Below are 23,492 nucleotides of genomic sequence, written 5' to 3'. Positions count from 1 at the left end.
ATTGTCAAGAGGCCACAGCACATTTATCCAGAACATCGATGCTTAGATCATCAGTTATGTGGAACAGAACAGACAATGGTAAAGGGCATTATAATTCATCCATCCATTGTCTGTCTGTTCGACCATCCAGGCATCCATCCAATAGATTTAACCACATCAAATTGCCATTATTTGATTTTTTTTACTTACAAGACAGACAACTTAATGTGGTTCAATACAAAATATTCAATTAATACTTGTTGAATATACTACTATGTTCAAAGTACTGTGCAAGGTTTGGGAAGTCACAATTGAGTAAGAAATACACTTCATCTCTGCAAACCCCCAGTGGGAGAAATACACACCAACTACTATATATAAGAGAGTCATGAATATACAAAGTACCATGAGATTATATTAATACATATGCATAGGAAGAACATATAGCAAATTGTCAGCAGGGACGCGGTTGGTGGAAGTTTATAAAATTATTTTTCCTTTTCCTTATTTCTATTTTAAAACTCTTTACTCGTGAACATGCATTATTTTGTAATTAAAAGTTTTTTGGAAATGTACCATGAAGGTTGCAGAATTGATGTCTATTAATAGATATGTATAAAAAAAAGGATTTAAAAGTTAAAATACATGAAGCAATCTAAGTAAAACAAATGAATGAGAGACCGAATATACAAACAATGGCCAGACTATATGTAAAAACAGAGCTCTGACCTACAACCTGCAGCAACCAGCCTGGAAAACCAACCTATCATCTATAGTAAGCAGCCCAGGAAACCAATCGTCTGTCTACAAGTCAAACCACTATCTATCAGCCAGCTAGGAAGCTAAACAACGATCTCCGTAGCAACTGACCACAAACAGCTGGGATTTAATTAATAAGTTAACATGCCTAATTTTTGAACTTTGGACTAACCAGAGACAGCCCAATATGTGCCCCTAACCAATCATATAGAATGCCCCCTTCTAATTAGGCCCCTTCTAATTAGCCTTCTAATTAGCTTCCCCATGCCAACAGCCTCCAATCAGGACATACCTAAAGCCTTCCCTTTGTTTCACTACAAATTTTTCCTTCCCCTCTGCCTGCCTTTCAATCTCTGCCAAAACACAAGTGATGGTGGCTGACTCCTTTGCTATAGCAAGCTGTAAATAAAGACACCTTGCCTATTCTCGTTTGGTTTGTCTTCATTCATTTCTGCAGAAAAGAGAAAGAGAAATAAATTCAGGAATGAGCTTAGCACACAGAATGCAAATAACAAAGGCATATACATTTATGAGAAATGAGCCTTATGGTAACTCTCCATACTCCACTAACCACAGGGACTAGCTGGGTTCTCATTAAGCCCCAAGAAGATAGAGTTATTTTACTTCTTTGTACTTCCTTCTTTACACCCTCTTTGTGAGCATGGTTTATACCCCTATCCCCTTAACCTGGAGAGCAAAATCCAAAGCCATGAAATACCTCTCCTTTTATTTGATATTTGAAGGCTGAATCAGAATCAGAAAGACCTAGGTATCAAATTTAATCGCTGAAATATCAACTCCATGAGGGAAGGGGACATGTCTGTTCAGCTCAGTTGAATGATTGAAATAAACACATGAATGCATCTGGGGCATAAGCACCACACGGAACCTGCAAGAAGACAACCCAAATGACTAAATCATCTCAAAAACCTATCTTGCTTCTCCGAAGGTCCCGAACCAAAGCATAGTCAGAGAAAATAGATGATCCACACACCAAGTATGGCCCAAACAGACTAGCCACACAGGAGCCAAAGATTGGGGTCATCACTGCCTAGTAATTTGTCCCATGATGCTCAGTGCTTAGTTGGATACAGCTGCATTTCTAAACTCCATCTTTCTCTCATGCTCACTGGATAGTAAACATGAATCGCTATTAATAATAATTTTCCACTGCACGTCCAGAACAATCCATCCAGAGAAAATTGGAACTTCTTCTTTGCTGAGGTCCAGTCCCATCAATTTGATGCTCATTTTCTAGAAAGGCCATTGAGCAAAATTAATGTACCCAAACAAATAGAGTTTGTCCTTGTAACTGATTCAGAGTATGACAGGAAACAAAAGGGCTGCCTTAATGGCCTCCTCTGGGAAATTTATTTTCAGAACATTGAGTTATTTTCTTCTACTCTACCAGATTAGATTAAAGTCTTTATAAGAAAAAAAAAAGAAGAAGAAGAAGAAAGGAAGAAAAATAAAACTTCGTTGTCTCTTTTCATAGAAATCACTTTGAGATCTAGCTTCATTTAAATTCACTTGTTATTGTCCAAGTCAAATAATGTTATAATCTCAGGGTTATAACATTCTTTCCACTTTCCATTTTTTCCCATTTTCTTCACACTGCCCCCCGGCATGTTTTACTCCCAGCCTCTTAACCTGAAAAGGAAAATCTAAAGGCACCATATGCCAGAAATGAGGTCACCTGAGCCTCTTTAAAATACTATCATACCTTGCCATGAGATAACACCTCGGACTATTATCCAAAAACTCTGGTCATCTTTTTTTCTGCTGTATTGGACAGGTCAATGAAGGTACCCACCTCACTCTCAGCCACTGGAAAAGAAAAAAAAAATGCCCTCTCACAGTCTCTAGAATGTTCTATGCCACATGATCTGCCTGCCTCCAGACCACTTCCATCACAGCCAATTGGATCTAAAAGCAGCCCATTCATGGGCTAACCTTTGAGGTGATGAGGCATGAAAAATTCTATCCAAATAGGAAAGATAGCAACAAAATAAGCCTACCAGAGTGCCCGGTTGGAAACTGCATTTAGAAAATACAAAGAGCAAGGCATTTGGGTGGCAGGAAGAGACTGAACAATTGCAGAGAGAAGGCATGAGTGAGCCCACAGTACTCATAAGCAGCAGCCACAGGGTCAGGAAAGCATGATCAGACAAGGAGTGAGTGGGCAACAGGAAAAGGATAAGATCTGGCAGAGCTGAAGCAGCAGGATGGCAGGGAACTGGTGACCCCTTGGTGCTAAGGAGCAGAGAGAGAAGCTAGTTCCTGGCCAGGTTTCCCTCAAAGTCGGCTGGATGGCCATTCCTGTCACACGAGCTTCCTACCATCATATGTACACCCCAAAGCAAAACAAAACAAACACAAACCCACGAACCCCTATTACAGGCACCCAAGTGTGCATCTCTTTTTTAAATACAAAACAGCTGGACACAGATGCCTCTAAAAACTAAACCTTGACACAACTGGTGGATCTTCACCTTCCTGCACAAAGAGGAGGTGCAAAGTGCAGAGGAGGCTGAAGTCGTAGGCAAGAGCCCTGTGGTCTGATCAAGCTCTGCTACTAATTTGCAAGGTAATCCTAAGTAAGGTGGTTTTCATTTCGAAGCCTATTATTTTAACCATAACATGGAGTTGGATGGGATGCATCCCCTTGGTAACTATTTATCGAGTGCCTCTGCTATGTGGCAAGTTCTGTGCTGGCTGATGGGGCGTTAACAGTGATCTGAGCATAGTTTTTGCTCTTCAGTCTTGTGTGCCAGTTAGCAAACAGGTAAACAGATTATTACAAAGTTGCATGATGGTAGTGCTAGTTAGAGAGTTCATTTGGAGCCAGTGAGGAGGGGCATCTAATCTGGTTGGGGAAGGAGGCCTGCATACAAGTCTTCCTGAGGAAGTTGACACCTGGAAGTAGAGTGGGCATGTTCTGGCTAGACGGGAAGAAAAGAACGCGGTCCATGTGATGGTTAGTTTTATGTGTCAACTTGGTTAGACCGTAGTGCCCAGTTATTTAATCAAACGCTAACCTAGGTGTTGCTGTGAAGGTGTTTTGGGGAGGTTGTTCGCATCTATAATCAGTGAATTTTAAGTGAAAGAGATTACTGTCCATCATGTGGTGGGTCTCACCCAATCAGTTGCAAGGCCTGAAAGCAAAAACTGAAGTTTCCCAGAGAGTAAATTCAAGACGAGAACATCAACCCGTGGGTTGCCAGCCTGCCACCTGCCCTGCAAATTTTGAACTTGCCACCCCCCACAGTCACAGGAGCCAATTCCTCTAAATAAATCTTTTATATCCTATTGGCTCAGTTTCTTTGGAGAACCCTGACTAATACAGTCCACAGACAGGGATAGGCACAAGCCCCTTGGCGGCAAAGCCAGAAGGATGGTTTACAGAAAGTGAGGAGGGCAGTGTGTAGAGCTTGCAAAAACTTGTAAACCCAAATAACGTTTTTAGATTACCTTCTAAGTATCAGGTGAAACCACCAAAACGTTAAACAGAGGAGAAACATAATTAGAAATGTGAGTTGAGAAGATCACACTGGCAGCTCCACAGAAAAGAGATTTGGGGTGGAAGGCCTGGCTGACACCTTTGGTGTCTTGTCCAGTATCTTTTCCTCGCTTACCTCCTGCCAGTGGAATTATAATTTGGTCTGGTGTCCATCTCTTCAAGGTGACTCAAGAAAGTGGGGTTGTATTCCCAACTCCAAGGAGAAATTCTGATTGTCCCAAGTCAGTACAATGGTCCCATTCTCCTTGTCAGTCGTTGGTTCCACAGTGGCATGTGAACTAGTTCTGGGCAGTGAGCTTTGATGGGAGGTCTATCATGGAAGACTTCTGGGAAAGGCATCTTCATTTGTAGAAATGCACCAGGGGGCAGTCCCTTCCTGCTTCTGGATGTGGCCATGTCTGGGTATAAAGCTGCTTACAATGGCTGCCACCATTGTTCACCCATAAGGGTAGCATCCTGAGGGTAAAGCCAACAAACTAAGCATGGATGAACTAAAATGGAAAAGAACCTGGGTCTCTGGTGACAGTAATGAGTCCCTGAGTCAACCAGCTCCCAATTTTGCCCACTTGCCGGCCTTCTCCTTTGGAAGAGAATGAATTTCTTTTAAACCGATTTGTGTTGGGATTTCTGTTTTTGCTTCCCATGAAGCAAATAGAGTAGAAATAAGAGTCTAGTTAAGAAGCAAATAGAGTAGAAATAAGAGTCTAGTTAAGAGACTGTTGGAATGGTCAAGACAGAGATGATGAAGGTTTGGACCATGGTGGTAGTGATGAAAAGAAAGAGAAGTTGATGATTCAGGAGTTATTTCAGAAGTAGAATCAATAGGGTGAAGGGTGGATGGATGGAAGGATGGATAGATTAAATCATTAGGAAAGTTCTTTCCATGTTGGCAATGACTGTCTTAGTCCATGTGGGCTGCTATAATAGAAATATCATATGCGGGCGGCTTATAAACACTATAAATTTGTTTCTACACTTCAGGAGCCTGGGAAGTCCTATTAATGGCACCAGAAAGTTTGGTGTGTGGTGAAAGCCCACTTCCTGATTCACAGGCAGACATCTTTTTGCTGTGTCCCCACATGGTGGAAAGGGGCACAGGAGCTCTCCAGGGATCTTTTCTGTAAGGATACTAAATCCCTTAGTGAGGGTTCCACCCTCATGACCTAATCACCTCTCAAAGGCCACACCTCCAAATACCATCACATTAGGGATTAGATACCAACATAATGAATTTTGGCCAAGCACATTTAGTCTCTACTAATTTCTTTTTTTTTTTTTAATGTTTATTTATTTTTCAGAGACAGAGCGTGAGCAGGAGAGGGGCAGACAGAGAGAGGGAGACACAGAATCAAAAGCAGGCTCCAGGCTCTGAGCTGTCAGCACAGAGCCTGACATGGGGCTCGAACTCACAAGCTGTGAGATCATGACATGAGTGGAAGCCGGATGCTTAACCGACTGAGCCACCCAGGCGTCCCTCTGCTAATTTCTCAACCGCTTAATATGTCATTTGAAAATTTCTTGCGGACCAGGAATGATTGCAGTTGTACTTCTGAGGTTCTTTTGTATCTAATTCATTGGCCAACAATACTAACTCTGAGACACAAGTTAAAAATTATATCAGCAGGTGCCTGGGTGGCTCAGCTGTTAAGCATCTGGCTTCGGCTCCGGTCATAATCTCATGGTTGGTGAGTTTGAGTCCCATATCGGGTGAGCTCAAGCCCCACTTTGGGTGAGCCCCACTTCTCTCTCTCTCTCTCTCTTTCTCACCCTCTTGGGGTTTTCCCTCTCTCTCTCTCTCTCTCTCTCTCTCTCTGCCCCTGACTCACTTGTATGCTCTCTCTCTCTCTCTCAAAAAACAAAAAAAATAGTATCAGCATGTTAAGTGTGTTTGTTAACCTATATCAGCATCCAAAAGTCTAACTGGGAGCAGAAATTAATGCACAGCCCCTCTCAAGGGTTTCCTCAAAGCCAAGAATGACCATTTCCAACTGCCAGAACTTTCTTGAACAAATCAACTTTTCCTTTATTCTGAGACCAGCTTAATGAGAAAGCCTAGCAGAGGAGCAACCTCTAGAAGGGGGTGGCTGGAGGTCATTTAATATAGCTGGGGCATCTTCGTGGATGGCTCAGACCAGTGTGGATATGTTTACAAGCATGTGCATCCTGTCCCCTCCTTAGCCTTTGGTTGCACCTGAATCCTGGCAGGTGGGCCTGTCACACACTCAGTGTGGAGGGGACTGTGCGAGGAAGCTCAGAGCACGTTCGAGATGTCCCGAAAAATTAATGGAACCCCATTCGGCTGTGGTTGTTTCATAGGCAGATTTTCTGGCAGGTTTCCTTCAACAAAGACCTTTCATTGTGAAGTTTGCAATCATGGCCTTTTCATCCAAGGAAAAGCATAAATCTGGTCACGTACAGGATGCAGTTCTGCTTTTGCTCACACTGTCTCTTTTGTGACTACTTGCTAGGTTTGGTCAGTGGTTTCCTTTTTTGTAACACTGTGCTAATACACATACCAAGGCTTTGATGGGGGGATCTTCCATCTGATAATAACAGGTGCAAGTTACTGTGATCGGGTTTTATAGTGAGTTGAATAGCTCCCCTCGACACTCTACCCCCCCAAAAAATTCATGTCCACTCAAAATCTCAGAATGTGACCTCATTTGGAAATAGAGTCTTTGCAGATATAATTACTTAAGATGAGGTCATACTGGATTAGGCTCGGCCTTAAGTCTAATGACCGGTGTTCTTAAAAGAAGAGGCAAAGAAACACAGAGATGCACAGAGAGAAGGCTAGGTGGCTTTGGAGCAGAGATTGGAGTAATGGGTCTACAAGGCAAGGATGCTGGGAGCTCCTGGAAGCGGGAAGAGGCAAAGAAGAGCCTTTGGAGGGAGCGTGGCCCTGCTGACACCTTGATTTCCAATCTCTGGACCCCAGAACTATCGGAGAATAAGTTTCCATTGTTTAAACCAGCCAGTTTGGGTTAATGTGTTAGGGCAGCCCCAGGAAATGAACACAGGCTTCAAAGGCTCAGCCCCAGGCTCTCTGCGGGCCTCACCTGTCCCCATTTCTTTTTCTCTGCTCAGGCCTTAAGGATTTGTCCGTTTTCCTTTTCTTTCAGCACCTGCGGTCACTCACTCGCCTACTCTCCGCCAAGCCCAGCAGAAAGGGTACCCTGTTTCCCCAGCTTGCCATTTTCCTGCCGACAAGCCCAGAGCCCTCTCCTTATTGTCTTTGTTTTGTTTTGTTTTGTTTTGTTTTTTATTCTTTACTGCAGACAAACAGGCAACCACACAAATAAGAATCCTGGGGAAATTACAAAGTTTATAAAACTTGTTAAACCACAGTCCTGCTCCCGAGGTTCCTGGATTTAACTAGCCTCTGCAATTAAGTTGGCACTTAGGGAATTTAGCTATCTCTTAAAATGAAAAACAAAATTTGAATTGTATACGTCTATACAGTTCTAAAATGTTTTACATTTTTTCCTAAAGTAAGCTGCACAAACTGGAAGTACCAATCAATGCATTTTATTTAAGTACATACATTTCTCGCCACCACCTCAGCCGTGCATCCCGTGAACCCATCCCCATCTGTATCCCAAACCAGGATTCTGGAAGAGAAAATCTGACAACTCTTTTCTTAACTCCCTTCTGAGATAGTCCCTGAGGAACTAGGCTTCTGTCCGTTTTGTTCATTCTAGAGCACGGAGCTGACCAACCTTCTCCTTCTCTTGCTGAGATGTATCCTTCCCTTCAGAAGCACCTCCTCTCATTTGGCAGCTGTGATCATCACTGAAAAGGCCATAATGGCCCTTGCCTGACATCTGGGAACTTGGATTTGGGGAGAGTTCCCACCGTTCCTGGTAAGAGCGATTCACTGGGCCTAAACTGCTTGTGCAAACAATATGGTGTATGCTGGATACCTGCCTTGCTTCTATGGGGATCTGGAACTTTGGTAGATGCAAGGCAGAGGGTGCCCACATGACTGGCCCCAATAAAAACCCTGGGCACTGAGTCTCTAATGAGGTTCCCTTGTAGACAGTCTTTCAGTGTTGTCATGGCTTCTAGTTTGGAGGAGGTGTGAGTTTCCTATGTGATTCCACTGGGAGAGAGCTCTTGGAGGTGAGTGCCTGGTTTCCTCTGTACTTCGTCCCACGGGCCTTTTCCCTTTGCTGATTCTGCTTTGTATCCTTTCATGATAATCTGTCATAGACACGAATATGGCTATATACTGAGCCCTGTGAGTCGTCAAAATGAATCTAGTGAATCTAGCGAATCGTCGCCCTAGTGAATCTTCAAAACTAGGGACCCCCAACACAGATTGTCTTGATGATATTTGGAGAGCAAATATCAATGCTACCAAAGAGAACTTAGGGGTTGATGGCTTCTACGACAAAATTCATTGACATAATTCTTTTAAATATAATTTTACTCATTCATTCATTGGTTCATGAACTATAAAACTTCTGTCAAGCACACACTAGGTTCTAGTCACTCTTCTACCAGAAGAGGGAGAGAGAGAGAGAACTACAGAGAAGGGAACAATGTATCTCTCCTTGCAAGGGGCTCACATTTGCATGGCACCTTCGAATAGGGAAAAAAATTGAACTTCAGTGGGAGAGGGCTTCATCAGAGGTCAGAGCAAGGATTTGTGGAAGACACAAGGCAGAGACATTATGATCTCTGCTTAGGAAACTGGGGACAGTATTCCAAAGGAATTGATATTAAACTGGTGAAGAAGAGAGTAAGGATATCCTGACAGCAAGGATAGACATGGAGACATGAAATAACTGATTCTAGAAATAGGGAGAAGTTCAGGATGGCTGTAGCTGAAATGAGGCAAAACATAAGGCTTATGTTAGAGGTTAGAACCTACTCTTTGGGAGAAATTACATGCCACAGTAAATTTTTAGGTTTGTTTTTGTTTTTGTGTTTTGGTGACCAATGGGGTAACATTAGAAGTTAGTGACAGTGATCAGAATTGTGATTCTGAAAGAACTTTCCACTGGTTTCCTACGTGAAGAGAAGTTAGAATAGGCATGGCTTAAGAAGATGAACTCAGACCACCAGTATTCAATGCTAACTCTGCCACTTTTTTCTGGGTAATCTGAGACAGATTACTTAATCTTTATATACCTTAGTTTTCCCATGAGTAAAGGGATAATAAGAACTCCTGTCTCAATAAGTTGCTTGGAGGTGAATATGCTAATAAACTCAAAGTGCATGCAACAGCAGTCTGGCTTTCAGTAGCCTGTAGCCTTGATTAACACTGCATTAAAGCAGCATTTTACTTGTACTTAAGTTTTTGAGAACAGATTCTGCTTAAAGCAAGATCCAGTATCAGTATAAGATAAATTTTGGGAATGATAGGAAACTGGGAGTTATTTTTTAAAACATATCTGTATTCAAATCACAACCTATACAAGTAAATATTGAAGTGGAGTAGAATACAGATTGAAGGGGTCATCTAGAGGATCTCTGTGTTTCTCAAGGTAATAATAGATTCCCTATGAAGCAAAAGTCCACTGGAGCTAGGTTAACAAAGCCAAAACAGATTATCAACCTAGTGGCAGTTATCAGATTTACTCAAAGACAAGTGTTCTCTGTTTTCTGTGTTTACTGATTGCATAGCAGTTGAACCACAACCTTTAAAATCGCATCTAATTAAAACTTTCACCTTAGTCAAGTAGTTCTTGGTTGTTTTTTTCCCCATTGCTATGAGGGCCTTATGATACACTAAATCATTTTTGATGTAATTTTTTGGTTAAAAAAAATCAGTGTGCAAAGGTATACAGCCGTAGAAGTTCCAAAATTTCCATATAGAAAGAATTCAGTAGCAAGCATGTATTTGGAACATTCTCCAAGCTAGCCTCATAGATATCGCTATCATCCTCAATTCCATTAAGACTCTCCTTGAGTCTTTGACTGTTGCACTTGTTTTTTGTGGCTGTTGGCATTCCTCGACTTCCTTTGCTTGTGGCCACATCCCTCCATTCTGTGCGTCTTCACATCTGCCCCCGTGTGTCTTCTCTTCTCTCTCAAACCTCCCTCTGCCTTTCTTTTATAATACACTTGTCATTGGATTTAGAGCCAACCAAGATAATCTGGGATGATCTCATCCCAACATTCTTAACTTAATCACATTGGCAAAGACCCTTTTTCCAAATAAAACAATATTCACAGGTTCTAGGAATTTGACATGGACATATCTTTTGTGCCACCATTCAACCCACTACCTAACGTAAAATAGCACCTACCCATTCACACCACCATCATTCTGTATTTCCCATCCTGCAGTGTCCTTTTTCATAGCATTTGTTATCATTTTACATGCTAAGATCCTCTTCCTTACTTAGCGTGTGTCTCCCCCATGGGAATGGGAGCTTCTTGAGAACAGACACGTGTTCACTCCTCTGTCTCCAGCAAGAGGATAGCACCTGTCACCAAGCTGGCTTCCCTGCCAGGATTGCTCTTTTCCCCATTCTTCTCACAAACAGCACTGGCGGTGCGGAGCCGGCTTGGCATTCTGTCTTTCCTTCTCTCTGCCCCTCCCCTGCTCTCTCTCTCTCTCTCTCTCTCTCTCTCTGAAAAATAAATAAATAAACATAAATAAATAAATAAATAAATAAATAAATAAATAAATAAATAAATGTCATCCACCCTGAGGGCCTCCTCTGTCATCTATCAGCCCAACAAAAGGCCACAGCTGGATTGCTGAAAGAAATGTCAGAAATTTCAGATGAGATTTTACTCCAGCCAAGTCTCTTCCCTACTCGTGTATTCTCTTTCTTAACCCCCTTTCCTGATCTCTGCCCCTCTTACATGCCCTCATAGCAGCCTGTTCTTCCTCCACACAGCATTTAGCATACTGTTTTTGTAAATTGCCTATTTGTCTGTAAGTTCCATCTGATCATAATCTCCACGAGGGTAAGAACCTTGAGCTCTTTGCAGAGTTCTGTGCGTTGTTCTACCAAATTAGAGAACCCAAGGGAGTCATGAGACCCCCCCCTCGAATTTGTAGACAGTCGGTCATAAATGCAGGTAGCCTGGGACCCCCGAAATATGGCTGGCATCTGAAGTGAGGGCAGTTTTATGGAGGACTGACCCCTTAACTTGTGGAATCTGTGCTAACTCTAGATGGTTAGTGCCAGAATTCAATTGTATTATACCAGTTGGTGTAGGAATATCTGTCCTGAATCATCCAAAGGCTCCTTGCTTCCGGGTGCATAAAACTTCAGGCTCCCAGCAAAGACTGGATTTCAAATACAGGTTTTGGAAAACTCTCCGTATACAAAGGCCCCATAAAATAGCAGCAGTGCATTCTCTATTTTCTTATTAAAGGAGCATTATTTTCAAAGCGATGACAACATTAGACATGGTGCACTTAGGCCTGCGTTAGGATGTTCTAAATACATAGGTATTGTAGAATGAGATTGTGGGAGTGGTGACAAGTTTCATTTAAAGATCTTGCCTCTTCTAAACCCTGACTACTATTAAAAAAAAAATGCACTCCTAAGGGAATAGTCCATGGGAACAACGTGAAAACTGAGATGTTGAGGGTGCTTGGCTGACTTGGTTGGTGGAGCATGTGACTCTTCACCTCGGGTTTGTGAATTCAATACCTGTGGTGGGCATGGAGTTTACTTGAAATTAAAAAAAAAAAATTTTTTTTTAATTTTAGAGACACTGAGATGTTGACACAGGGCATATTTTGTCATGTTTTTGTAAATGTTTAAGTCTGCTTTGACTGACTGATTTGATAACGAAGACTGTCTTTACCAAGTACCTTTTAAGTTAGATGTTTTATGTACATGGAATGAGTCTAACCTATAGTTCCAAGGTTTTGATGAGATACAAGAGTTTTAGCAAATAATATCATATTGGGAAAGCTCTATAGAAATGTTAATATTTTTACTTTCTCATTTCTGAGTTAAAAATAAGGTGCTTTGAAATGAAAAGATTACACTACCATTATTAATAATTGGAAAAGTCTTTTTAAATTTTATATTATTTTGGAGAGAGTGAGAGAGAGTGCATGAGCAGGGGAGGGGGCAGAGGGAGAGAGAACCTTAAGCAGGCTCCATGCTCCCCAGGGGCTTGGGGCTTGATCCCAAGACCCTAGGATTATCACCTGAGCTGAAATCAAGAGTCAGATGCTCAGCCAACTGAGCCACCCAAGCACCCCTGGATAAGTCTTTTAAAAGCCTTTCTGATATACTTCCCAGAAACTGAGAAAGTGAAAAACTCAAAGGAGGACCTGAATGAGGTAACTGATGATTGATCATAAAAATAATTTGGGGTAATGAAATAAAATACTCTGTGATGTTTAGCATATATTTTGAAAGAAGATCAAAGATTTGAGTGACATTGCTATTATAAAATGTTTCCCATGTTCATCTATTTATTTGAACAGATCTTCTCAATGTTTATGTCTATAAAAACTAAAACTACAAATAGAACTGATGCAGAACCCTGCCTTATCTAATAATAAGTAATATTCCTATGCTAACATGTAAACTACTGACAAAAATATTCATTTTTGAATACATTTTGAATACACTAAAGGATACATTTCCAAAAAAATAGGTCAGAGGAAGTTATATCAGACTAATCCTTTATAGATAAAAATGATAAGCTTTGGGGAAAATACAAAAACAATTACTGGGGCGCCTAGGTGGCTCAGTAGGTTGAGTGTCCACCTTTGGCTCAGGTCATGATCTTGTGGTTCGTGAGTTTGAGCCCTGCATCAGGCTCTGTGCTGACAGCTCAGAGCCTGGAGCCTGCTTCATTCAGATTCTGTGTCTCCCTCTCTCTTGGCCTCTCCCCCACTCATGCTCTGTCTGTCTGTCTCTCTCTCTCAAAAATAAATAAACATTTAAAAAAATTTTTAATAAAAAAAATTTTTTTGAGGATACTGGAAAGCAACCAAAAGCAGTTAGGCAGTGATTGAAGGGATGGCCACTCTTCAAAGAATTGAAATATAACAAGTGTGATTTATGCTTATACATCTTTTCATGTGAAATCACTGCTTAGTCTGTACTGTGAAAGTACAGTACAGTACAGTGGGAACTCAATCAGAAAGCCACAGTCTTAATAGCTTAAGAATGGAGTCTGGGGCTCCCAAGATAGCTGAAAATTGAGGACAGAAATCCTGAAAAGGAAGGAATAACAGAGGGAGAAAGCTCCAAAATCTACACATATACCCCACCTGAAAAATTGGTTGATTCTTAAACTCTGAGTGCATAAGGGAGACTCCATGGAGCCCAGCAAAAAGCAGCATCAGGATTGTTGAAAGAAATGATCAGAATTTTCAGGTGGAATTTGACTCTAGTTTACTTAACTACATACCAGAACATATCAACACTCATCAGAGGAAGATAATTGAATCTACAATATACAATGTGATGATACAATATATCATCCACAATATACAACATCCATAAAAAGGTAACATAAATGCAAGAAATGGGAAATGGGAAAGAAATGGGAAAGTTTGACTCATAGTCAAGAAAAAAAGTAATCAATAGAAACTGACTCTAAAATAACTCAGATACAAGAATTAGCAAAGACTTAACACCTATACATATATTCAAGGACTTCAAAATATATATGCTGTAATGAATTAACAGATGAAAAATGTTAGCAGATATATAGAAACTCTTAAAAAAAAAAGAACCAAATGGAAATTCTAGAACTGAAAAGTACAAAATTTGAAATATGCCCACTGAGTAGCTTTAATTGCTAATTAGAATGGCTGAAGGGTTGGTGAATTTAAAAACAGGTAATGAGAAATTATACTATCTGAAAAACAGAGGTAAAAACTGTTGGGGCACCTGGGTGGCTCACTGGGTTAAGCATCCAAGTCCTGATTTCAGCTCAGGTCATGATCTCACATTTCATGGCTTTGAGCCCTGCATCGGACTCCATGCTGACAGTATAGAGCCTTCTTGGGATTCTCTGTCTCTCCCTCTCTGCCCCTCCCTCACTCATGCTTTTTCTGTCTCAAAATAAAAACAAGAAAAAATTTTAAAAAAACAATTGAAAAAAATTAACAGAGCCCTAATGTTAAGACAATATCAAAGAGTCTAACATATATATACGTAATAGGTATCCCAGAATGGCATAGAAAAAAAAGCTTGAAAAAATAATGGCTGAGATTTTTCCAATTTTTCTGGAATACATAAATCTACAGGTCTGAGCAACCTAAGCAAAACTGAAGCAGGATATAGATAAAGAAATTCATATCAAGAGCATCATGATCAAGCTATTGAAAAGCAAGGATTAAGAAAAAATCTTAAAGGCAGCTACAAAAAAATGACCTAGTGCAAGCTGGCTGGGTGTGTGGAAGGACATAATTCAGATAAAATGAAGGGTAGAGGACAATGAAATTACTCTTGATTTTGGCTCAGGTCATGATCCCAGGGTTGTGGGATAGAGCCCTGCCTGGGGCTGCACACTGGGCATGGACCTGCTTGGGATTCTCTCTCTCTCTCTCTCTCTCTCTCTCTCTCTCTCTCTCTCTCAAATAAACCTTAAAAATGAAGGAGGAATAAAGATAACTTCAGATCAATGAAAATTTAGAATTTATCACCAATGGATTTACTTTACCAGAAGTCCTTTAAAAACTTTGTCAGAGGGAAGGTAAATTATACTCGTTGGCAACTCGGATCTTCAGGAAGGAAGGAAGAACACTGGAAATGGTAAATATGCAGGCAAATATAAAAGATAATGCATTCTTTTCTTAATTTCTTTATAAGACATGCAATTGTTTAAGACAAAACTTATTCACTATATTTAAATATATGTGGGTCTAATATATGTGACAACAATAACATAAAGGATGGGGGATAAATAGAATGACCCTTTTGCAAGGTTCTTATATTTTACATCAAGTGCTACAATATAAGCTTTATGTGCACTGAGATAATTTAAGGATGCATACATTAAGTGCTAGAATAAACACTCAAAATTAATGTAAAGAGGTTTAGCAGAAGGTCAATAGAGGAACTAAGATGAAATATGAAGAAATATGATTAACCCAAAAGAAAGCAAGAAAGGAAGAACAGGGGAACAAAAATTATGAAAAAAATAAAATACAAATTGCAAATGACAGTAAACGAAATCCAAACACATTAATATTACATTAAATGTAAGTAAACTAAAAACACCAATTGAAAGGCAGAAATTATCAGACTAAATGTAAATAATAAAACCAAGAACCAACTATAAGTTATTTACAGGAGATGTATACTTATTTACAAACATGCATACGTAAAGACACAAATATATTGAAAAGAAAAGGATGGAAAAAGATTTACCAGGCAAACAGTAAGCCTGAGAAAAGTGGAGTGATTTTATTACTGTCAGACAATATAGACTTCAAGGTAGGAGTATTACAAGGGATGGAAAGGGCCAAATCAGGAAGAAATAAAAACCTAACTGAAGACATAAAAAACCTGTGTCTACACCTAATACCACAATTTCAAAACTATATAAAGCAGGGGCGCCTGGGTGGCTCAGTCAGTTAAGCATTTGACTTTGGCTTGGGTCATGATCTCATGGTTCATGAGTTTAAACCCCGCTTTAGGCTCTGTGCTGAGAGCACAGAGCCCACTTTGGATCTTCTATCCCTTCACTCTCTCTTCCCCTCCCCTGTTTATGCTCTCTCTCAAAAATAAATACACATTAAATATATATATATGTATTTGTATATATATGTATGTACATATATATATGTATAAAGCAAAACCTCACCAAGCTAAAAGAAGAAATAGACAAATCTACAATCATAGTTAGATTGTAACCCTCATCTCAGTGAGTGATAGAGTAACTATATTTAAAATCCATAAGGATATAGTTGATGCAAATAACACTGTAAATACTGAATTGATATTTATAGAAACAATTGATAGTTATAGAACCACTCAACTGCAGAATACACAGTCTTTTTATTGATTGATCTCTGTACTATTTTATTTTATTTTATTTTTATTTTATTTTATTTACATCCAAATTAGTTAGCATATAGTGCAACAATGATTTCAGGAGTAGATTCCTTAATGCCCCTCACCCATTTAGCCCATCCCCCTTCCCACAACCCCTCCAGTAACCCTCTGTTCTCCATATTTATGAGTCTCTTCTGTTTTGTCCCCCTTCCTGTCTTTATATATTATTTTGTTTCCTGTCCCTTATGTTCATCTGTTTTGTCTCTTAAAGTCCTCATATGAGTGAAGTCCTATGATTTTTGTCTTTCTCTGACTGACTAATTTCACTTAGCAGAATACCCTCCAGTTCCGTCCACGTAGTTGCAAATGGCAAGATTTCATTCTTTTTGATTGCCAAGTAATACTCCATTGTATATATATATATATATATATATATATATATATATATATATATACCACATCATCTTTATCCATTCATCCATCGATGGGCATTTGGGCTCTTTCCATACTCTGGCTATTGTTGATAGTGCTGCTATAAACATGGGGGTGCATGTGTCCCTTCAAAATAGTACACCTGCATCCCGTGGATAAATGCCTAGTAGTACAATTGCTGGGTCTAGGGTAGTTCTATTTTTAGTTTTTTGAGGAACCTCCATACTGTTTTCCAGAGTGGCTGCACCAGCTTGCATTCCCAAGAATACACATTCTTTTTAAAGAGCACATAGAATGTTCACTAAGGTAGATAATATGCTGAGCTATGAAATAAGTCTCAATAAACTTCAAAAAAGGTTGAAATCTTAGTGTATCTTCTCTGACCACAGCACAATTAAATTAGAAATCAATTAATGATTTCTAGGAAAACCCCTAAATATTTGGAAATTACACACACACTTCAAAGCAGTCAAAAAGAAACCATACAGGAAATAAAATGAATTTTGAAATGAATGAAAATGAAAGCACAACATAGCAAAAATTGTGGATGCAGATAAAGCAGTGCATAGAGGGAAAGGCATAGCTTTAAGCCAAAAAATTAGAGAGGTCCAAAATCAATAATACACTCTTCTGCTCCACCCAACTTGAAAAAGAAGAGGAAATCAAATCCCAATTAAGTAGCAAGAAGGAAATAAGCACAAATATCAGTGAACTAGAAAACAGAAAATCAGTGGAACCAAAAAATGGCTTTTTGAAAAGATTCTTAAAAATGATAAGCTTCTAGCTAAATTAGGCATAATAAAAAGAGACAAAATACAACCAATATCCAAAACGTCTGAACAAAGAACAAGGTCCTTGCTCTCATGGGCTTGTAGTGGGAGTAAAAGTTAGTCACAGAAATAATGATGGTGGTAAACTCTTTGAGAAAATTCTGCGGTAGAGGAGAGGCTGATTGGGGTTCCGGGGAGTGGGGGTGGGGGGCTCCTAGGCGGAGGTAAACGAAAGCCAACAGCTCCAAGGCACCCACCCCACTTCACATCTTCCGGCGCTGGCAGCGGCAGGTGGCGGCCCCGCCCCGCGCCCCGCCTACCTCCGCCCCCGCCCTTCTGCGCAGGCGCAGGGTTGGCCCGAGGTGGGGCGCGGCTGGCGGCTGCGCGGGGACAACCGCCGGGCCCGCGCGGAGCGGGGCCGCGAGTTTGTGAGGTGACCTCGCCTCGACCCAGCGGCTCCGGTCCCCCGCGATGTCGAGACCAGAGCCGGGCAGCTCGCCTCTCTGAGCTGGTCCCAGCGCGGACGGCACGGAGGGAGGCCATGGCGGAGTCCTCCGAGCCCGGGCTGCGGGCGTCAGCCGGCGGCGGGAGCTTGGAGGAGGAGGACGACGAGGAGCGGGAGCCGCTGCTGCCGCGGTTCGCCTGGGCCCAGCCGCCTAAGGGCGCCCCCGGCAGCGCCGTCAGGCTCGTGGAGGCTGCCGGCGAGGAGGGCGCGGCCTCCCCTCGCGAGGCTGGAGACGTGGAACTGCTGCTCCCGTCCCGGGACGCGCCCAGCCGCTCCTCCTGGGGCGTGGGGGTCCTCCGGGGCTCGCCCACCCACCCGAACCGGAAACCGCCCCCGGGTGCAGGTGCGACTCGGCCCCAATCTCCACCCCGCGGTCCTCCCTGCGCGCGCGTCGCCGCCCAGCCCCTCCCGGGGTCCCACCTCTGTCCCACACCAGCCCTTGCCTGGTAGGAGAGGCAGTTAGCCGGGCATCCCTCCCATGCGGAGCACAGACCCGGGGCCGCTCGAAGCTTGGACGCCTTCCCTTTCTCTCTGCTCCCCAGTTTCCTTGCACCTTTTCCAGGGGCCTTAGGCCACCTCACTTAAGGCCCGAGGTTGTCGTTAAACTCTGACCCTTGAGACCTCTCCTAAGAGTAAGCCTCAACTTTTGCAATCAGACACTGAAAAAAAAAAAAAAAAACACCCCAAACTTAGCATGGTAACATGACGTACGTCGTTTTCTCAAGTTTGGACTTGAGTTTTGGAATAAGAAGCCTGAACTATCAGGAAAGTTCCCGGAGTTGTGAATTTGCAAGGCAGATGGATGACGGCAGAGAGCCGGAGAGCAAGAATATCTAGTTGCCACTGGGACACGTTTCAAAACTTCTTGCAGTTAAGGTTATTGTGACGTTAGCCAGAGGGGGCAGAGGCAGTTGAATTTCTCCAGCTGCCATCTCGTGCGCAAAGTTTTCTTTCTGGAACCGTTTGTATTCTTGTACTTTAAGAAGGGGGCGGGGACTTTTTCACTATCGAATGGACTGGTAGCCTCGGGGGGGGGAAACGAGGATAATTGATAGGATGTTGAAAATTAATAAAGGGTAAGCATGCTATTGCAGGCATGGATATTTGTCGATGAAGGATTTTTTGGCAGGTCGAGTCGAGTTAGCCTAATCGGATAGTAAAACAGAGTGGGCTTGTAGGAATCGTAGCTGGAGATGAGACGGGCTAGTTTGTAAAATTCGGATAACACCTATTTGTCGGTGGTTAGGATGGTTTAAGTGAGATGGTGTGTGCACTGTGCCTGTAGAACTAACTCCCTGGGTGACGGCCTGAAGAAAAGCCACAGAAATGGTACTTGTCATTACTCCTGCTTAGTCTTTCTGGAGTCTTTAGATTTTACATGTCCTGCTGTCAGTGCACTAATGGGCCTCCCACAGTTTAAGAAAGTTTGGATGGAACAGGTTATTCAAGTCGTAGTTGAACTGAGCATTCGGACACTCTCAAGCAGATACATCGGAGAGGCCTCGGAGAAGCAGACGATTTCCTGTTCAGGTGTTTCATGAAAAAAGCTTTAGCAGACTGGTCTGACCTGCGGGTCTGTTGCCACTGTGTTAGCTAACAGGTGCATTGACGTTGAACAGAACAAATGTGATGATCACAAATGGACCCACATTCCCCCAGCTGTGTAATGTGTTTCTGTATTACCTAGAATCCCTTCTGTGAACTAAGATCTGTGTGGCTAGCTTCCTTTTTGCTGCCTTAAATTTACCTGTGTAGCTAGATTTTAAAAGAGCCTGAATCCTTGAGTGAGAGGGAGAGAGAGGGAATCACAAGCAGGCTCTGTACTGCCAGCACGGAGCCCTGTGTGGGGTCCAGTCTCAGGACCATGAGATCATGACCTGAGTCAGATGCTTACCTGACTTTCCAGGTGCCCCTGAAAGTGAGATTTTGTAAACAAATAGTATTAAGGCTAGAAAAAGTAACTGGGATAGAATATGGTACTCATAATACAAATGGATTACTAAAGAGAATTCCTACGTTCCAAAATGGTAATAATTTATTTGTATCACGGTTTACAGTTTGCGGAGATCTCTCTTTGTGTAGTTCATTAATTCTTACAGCAGCACGGCAAGTTAGTTGTTACTCCTTGTTGTGAGAATTGAAAATGAATAAAACTGTAGTGACTAGTACATAGAAGTTCAGAGGTAAGCCAAAGGCAAGTATACAGGAAGTGGTAAAGTCAGACCGAGCCTAGTCCTTCTTTTTGTGTCCTGCACTTTTTCCATTTTGCTGTAGATCCCAAGTATTGTAAAATAGTTGTTACTTTTGGTGATTTATTAATGGAGGTCTTGTTTTTAATGGATTTAAAAATAGTTTTGAATTTCAATAAGTATTTAAACATTTCAAACCAGTCTCCTAAAAAGTTTATGATTGAGTAATGTAACTATGTTTTTAAGTTATTTATTTTGAGAGAGAGAGTGTGCAAGTCAGTGTGGGGCAGAGAGAGAGAGACAGAGACAGAGACAGAGAAGTGGGGCTCACCCAGGGCTCATGTTTTACCCAAAGCAGGGCTTGAGGTCACCCAGTGTGGGACTCGAACTCAAACTGCGAGATAATGACGTGAGCCAAAGTCAGAAGCTTAACGACTGAGCCGCCCAGGCGAGTTCCATTAACTTCCTTTGTCCTTTAGCATCCAGTTTCCATGAAGCCACCTCACTAGTTCTAAGAAATTCTTGCATTTAGATGAATATTAACATCATTTATCTTACGCTCAATGCATGAGCCTTTATGCTTAACTATTTTGTCTATGTAAATAGGAGCTTTACATGGAAGAGTATCTGTTACCTTTACTTGAGCAAGACATTGACAGTCTGGAACCAGCATAAACAGTATTGTTGGGTCAGTGTCAAAGTAGAAAGATTAGTGGCATTCATTCCTTAGTTGTCATTTTAATCAGTGAGTTGGAGAGTCATAAAGATGATAATACCTACGTAACAGTATATGAAGGGCATAGTTCTGTGCCCTTCACTTATATTAATATATAACTAACCCCACGAAGTGAGTTTTATTTTTTATTCTCATTTTAAGGAAGCACAGAGAGGTGAAGTGACTTTTCCAGGATCCCAGTTAACACAAACCAGGAGCACTTACCAGTTTCGTTGGAGAGCCTACAAGTAGAGAGTGGTGTTAGAATATACTAGGAACTGCCAAAGTCAACGGAAGTGTGTATTTAAAAGCCTTTTAATGATTCATGGTGGCTTATAAATGTATGAACAAAATAGCATCATTTAAAAATAAGGAAGAAAGACGAGGGTGGGAACTGAGGTAATGAAATAAATAAGGTGGAGGCCATCATAGTACACAGCATGCACAGGAGATGCTTGCTGCAGGCAGCCCACAAATCTGATGTTTAAGGTTACAGAAAGAAGCACAATGTGCCCATAAAGTTAAAGTAGCTATTGGAATGTAAACTGACCTGACAAAGGATAACCTGTCGTGTATCTTTTGGAGAAGAGACTATGTACTGAATAGTATCTTTGTAATAAAAGTGATGAATTTCATAGGAGTATTTCTCATAACCTCCTTGAAGCCCATTTTAATTAGGGAATTCTAATGGACGGTGCTCTCAGTATTGCCAGATCCAGATCCTAGACACTGATAATCTGGCTGAATTTAGAGGACAATATTAGAAGAGTAGATGTCCTATGCGTCTTGACAGTTATCCATAACTGAGCTATTGAAAGATGGTGAGCAGCTACCTCTCACTGTCAAGCGGTTATTGCTCAACCAGTAATTAGAGGACACTTATTCTTTGTTTTCCGTTTATTGCTGAGATGCATCATTCTCAAATGCTTGAGTGCCTGCTGTGTGCCAGTGGAAGTTGAGGCCTCGGGACACAGTGGTGACCGGATAGCAAATGGATGCCCAGTCACCAGCCTTGTCCCACAGAGCTTTATAGTAACGGAGGGAATGGTCAATTAAAACAGACTAACCATGGCGCTCAACTATTAAAAATCAAACCAGCAATGATGACAGGCCTTCAACCCAAATCTCCAGAGCACTCACAGCATGAAGCGCCGTAAGTTTTGGAGAGATCCTCCAACTTAAAACTAATTGCCACATGTACAGTTAAGTAAATGAAGAAAGCTTTAGAATGTAATTGTGAGTTATGAGTTCAAGAAAAATTATCTCCTAAAAAACAGTTTCTTTGATTTTAGAACAGTTGGTAGGTAGTCATTTTTTCCAGCAGCAATTTGGATAGCAGGACCAGTTGTCTTTTAAGCGTCATTCTAGATAGTGATGGTAAATCCAGGACATCTTCAAAGAACGCCCATTTTCATGTGGGGAGATTATCTCATTTATTTAAAAGAGTTGCTCAATAAAGGACAAATTAAAGAGAAAGGGATTAAGAACATCCTGGCTGATTTTATAGGAATGGTTCTGCTTGATCTGATTTTGGTTGAAACTGAATTAGTATGCAGTTATTATGATAATAATTATTATATTGATTATTAATTATTAATATAATAATTATAAAATTATTATAACTGAAAATGATTATTATTATTATTCAGAGTATAAGCATGGGCTCCATGAGAGCAACAAAGGCAGGTTGTTACATGATGAACTCATAAAGCTTAGCCCGTGAAACAATTTGATAACATTTTTTTTTTCAACGTTTATTTATTTTTGGGACAGAGAGAGACAGAGCATGAACGGGGGAGGGGCAGAGAGAGAGGGAGACACAGAATCGGAAACAGGCTCCAGGCTCTGAGCCATCAGCCCAGAGCCTGACGCGGGGCTCGAACTCACGGACCGCGAGATCGTGACCTGGCTGAAGTCAGACGTTTAACCGACTGCGCCACCCAGGCACCCCAGATAACATTTAATAGTAATACCGGCCAAGTCTACACGTAGTTTGCGTAAGAACTGCTCAAGTACAGCATGGGAGAGACCAAGAGTGGTCCAAGTTCAGTATGCATTAGTAGTATGACCAGATTTCTAAACAACTAATGTGACACCAGAGTGCTTCTCATTTTGGTATACTGTCAATGCTGAGAGATGTGTCTATTCCCTGCAATGGGTTGCTTGATTCTGGAGACCATATTTCATAAGGGGGCACATTGAAAACCTGAGGCATGAAATAAGAGGGCAACTCGTGTGCTGAAAAGCCTGAAAACACTTCCATATCAGAGGAGGCAAGAGTAGAGGAGACTTAGGGGAACATGAAATGATCGTCAGCTTTTTGAAGGGCTCTTCCTGGAGAGAAAGGAGTAAGTATGCTTTTGTTTTGCTCCAGATAGCAGGTCTAGGACATGGTGTGAAACTACAGGAGACTTAATTTCTGGAAAAGGAAGAAGCTTATACATTGTTTCGCTTCCAAATAAAAGGATCACAAAAAAAGTAGTGATGTCTTGTTGAAAGTGTTTAAACATTTCCCCGAAGACCACCTCCTAGTGACGTATTGTAAAAAGTACACTAGGGCTAGGGGCAGGGTTGAAATAAAAAACTTTCCAACTTCTTTCTTATTAAGAGGCTTCGCCTAGGGACACCTGGCTGGCTCAGTCGGTTGAGTGTTCGACTTCAGCTCAGGTCATGATCTC

At 41.5% G+C, this 23,492-nt stretch overlaps 1 protein-coding gene and 1 long non-coding RNA gene across 9 annotated transcripts in view; one reads left to right on the top strand and one right to left on the bottom strand.

Moving 5' to 3' along the window:
* The window catches only part of LOC111560195, a 53,190-nt gene extending 34,410 nt beyond the window's left edge, over nucleotides 1-18,780 (bottom strand). For 3 of the 5 annotated variants that reach the window (XR_002741924.2, XR_002741923.2, XR_006597174.1), the window contains exon 1: nucleotides 18,622-18,780. This is a non-coding gene — a long non-coding RNA (uncharacterized LOC111560195). Of the gene's footprint in view, nucleotides 1-10,515; nucleotides 10,829-18,621 lie in introns of all 5 variants that reach the window. The other 2 variants (XR_006597172.1, XR_006597173.1) reach the window with 2 other exon arrangements.
* PI4K2B (phosphatidylinositol 4-kinase type 2 beta) overlaps nucleotides 17,755-23,492 on the top strand; it is a 30,928-nt gene continuing 25,190 nt past the window's right edge. For 3 of the 4 annotated variants that reach the window (XM_023253242.2, XM_045056520.1, XR_002741920.2), the window contains exon 1: nucleotides 17,755-18,253. In XM_023253242.2, coding sequence (XP_023109010.2) covers nucleotides 17,947-18,253 — 307 coding nt within the window. In that variant the 5' untranslated portion in view covers nucleotides 17,755-17,946. Of the gene's footprint in view, nucleotides 18,254-22,764; nucleotides 23,163-23,492 lie in introns of those variants that run through there. The other variant, XM_045056523.1, reaches the window with a different exon arrangement.

This window comes from Felis catus, chromosome B1 (assembly GCF_018350175.1).
Source record: "Felis catus isolate Fca126 chromosome B1, F.catus_Fca126_mat1.0, whole genome shotgun sequence".
NCBI classification, from domain to species: domain Eukaryota; kingdom Metazoa; phylum Chordata; class Mammalia; order Carnivora; family Felidae; genus Felis; species Felis catus.
The sequence above is the reverse complement of the archived record's forward strand: the minus strand, read 5'-3'. Positions and strand labels throughout refer to the sequence as shown.